This window comes from Naegleria gruberi (genome assembly GCF_000004985.1).
Source record: "Naegleria gruberi genomic scaffold NAEGRscaffold_142, whole genome shotgun sequence".
Classification (NCBI taxonomy): Eukaryota; Heterolobosea; class Eutetramitea; order Acrasida; family Naegleriidae; genus Naegleria; species Naegleria gruberi.
Genome location: NW_003163190.1, coordinates 1 through 1,458, shown reverse-complemented (window position 1 = coordinate 1,458; position 1,458 = coordinate 1). Strand labels below are relative to the sequence as shown.

The 1,458-nt window shown below is 33.8% G+C and overlaps 1 protein-coding gene across 1 annotated transcript; it reads left to right on the top strand.

Annotated features, from left to right (window-relative positions):
• Window positions 1-70: 70 nt before the first annotated feature.
• NAEGRDRAFT_76406 (uncharacterized protein) lies at window positions 71-1,087 on the top strand (the record flags this gene model as incomplete). Its single annotated transcript, XM_002668629.1, has 1 exon — window positions 71-1,087. The coding sequence occupies one exon, from the start codon at window positions 71-73 to the stop codon at window positions 1,085-1,087; it is 1,017 nt and encodes a 338-aa protein (XP_002668675.1).
• Window positions 1,088-1,458: the final 371 nt, after the last annotated feature.

Below are 1,458 nucleotides of genomic sequence, written 5' to 3'. Positions count from 1 at the left end.
TACAAAAATTGTAAAAGCAAGTTCAAATTCCACCACAACTAGCTCTACAAGTGCAACTACTGGAAAATACATGGCTCAGAAATTACAAAACTCAGCCAATGATCAATCACTTCTCAGGATTTTAGTGAAACAAATAGATTTAACACAATTGGAACAAATCAGATCGAAAACTGTCTTTTGTGTTTACAATTTAATTGTGAGTGATGATGAGGGTGGTTCCATTCAGAAATTGTTGGTAAAGGAAGGATTTGTGGAAAAGATGGTTTCCATTTTAGAGAATCCAAACAGTGAAAATAATGAATGCCTTGCTAACTGTCTAATGTCACTCTCATTTGTATGTGAAAAGAAGGGACAATGTTCTGAAATTCAACTTGTTAGGGCATTGAAAGTGGTAAGCAATTTCCTCACTCATGCAGTTGATTCAATTGCTCAAAGTGCTGCAGGAGCAGTTGGAAACATTGTCCAAAATCCAGAAATTTCCACTCAACTCCACGAACACACATTCATCATGTCCAATTTAGTGTCGGCCTTCAAAAAGTTCTCTTCAAAAAACAAGACAGCTCTCGAACATGTCCTCTCCTCAGTAGTTTCCCTATGTTATGCTAGTCCAGAAATGTGCCTCGAATTTTCACAATCTAAGGGAGGTTTAATTATTTTGACCAATTTTTTGAGAGATGAAATTAGCATTGCCTCTCAAAAACCATCTTGTTTCAATATGGCCACAAGTTTGTTGGTCAAATTGACCAATATGAGAGAAAATATTGAGGCATTTAGAGAGAGTGGTTTTGTAAAACTCATTGCTGAATGGTTTTCCAAATCTCCATGTCCAATTCCACAACCAAATTTGGAATCGTATAATGCTGCCTTATTTAACATGACCAAGAATGCAGAAAATCAAAAGATTCTCCTCTCTCATGCAATTGTTCCACAACTAATTCGATTTGCCAATGGAAAGGATAAGCAAGTGAGCTCATTCGCAGCCAAATCCTTATGGAACTTATCAGCCACCGATATGAAATGCAGAGAAGATATTCGAAAGGAGGGAATCAATGATGCTACATTGAAACAACTTGCTGGAATACAGTAAAATGAATTTATTATTAACAATTAATTACCAAATATGATCAATTCCTTTTAGTTGATGAAAATTTTTACAATTTTTAAAAAGCAACAAAAAAATGATTAAATCGATAAGCAGAAAACAATTCACCAATTTTTCATCTTCATTACAAATTATTAGTAATAATAATAGAAAAATTAATTATTTTCGTAATTTCTCTGCATCAAGATTTTCTTTTGCCGATAACAATATTTCATCATCATCATCACTCCGAGGAAAATTACTGACTGATCATTTCAAAATTATTCCCTCCGTATCGGATGGCAATTGTCTCTATGATAGTCTTTCGAAAGGAATTAATAATGGAAAGAATCATCAAAAATTGAGAGAGGAAATTT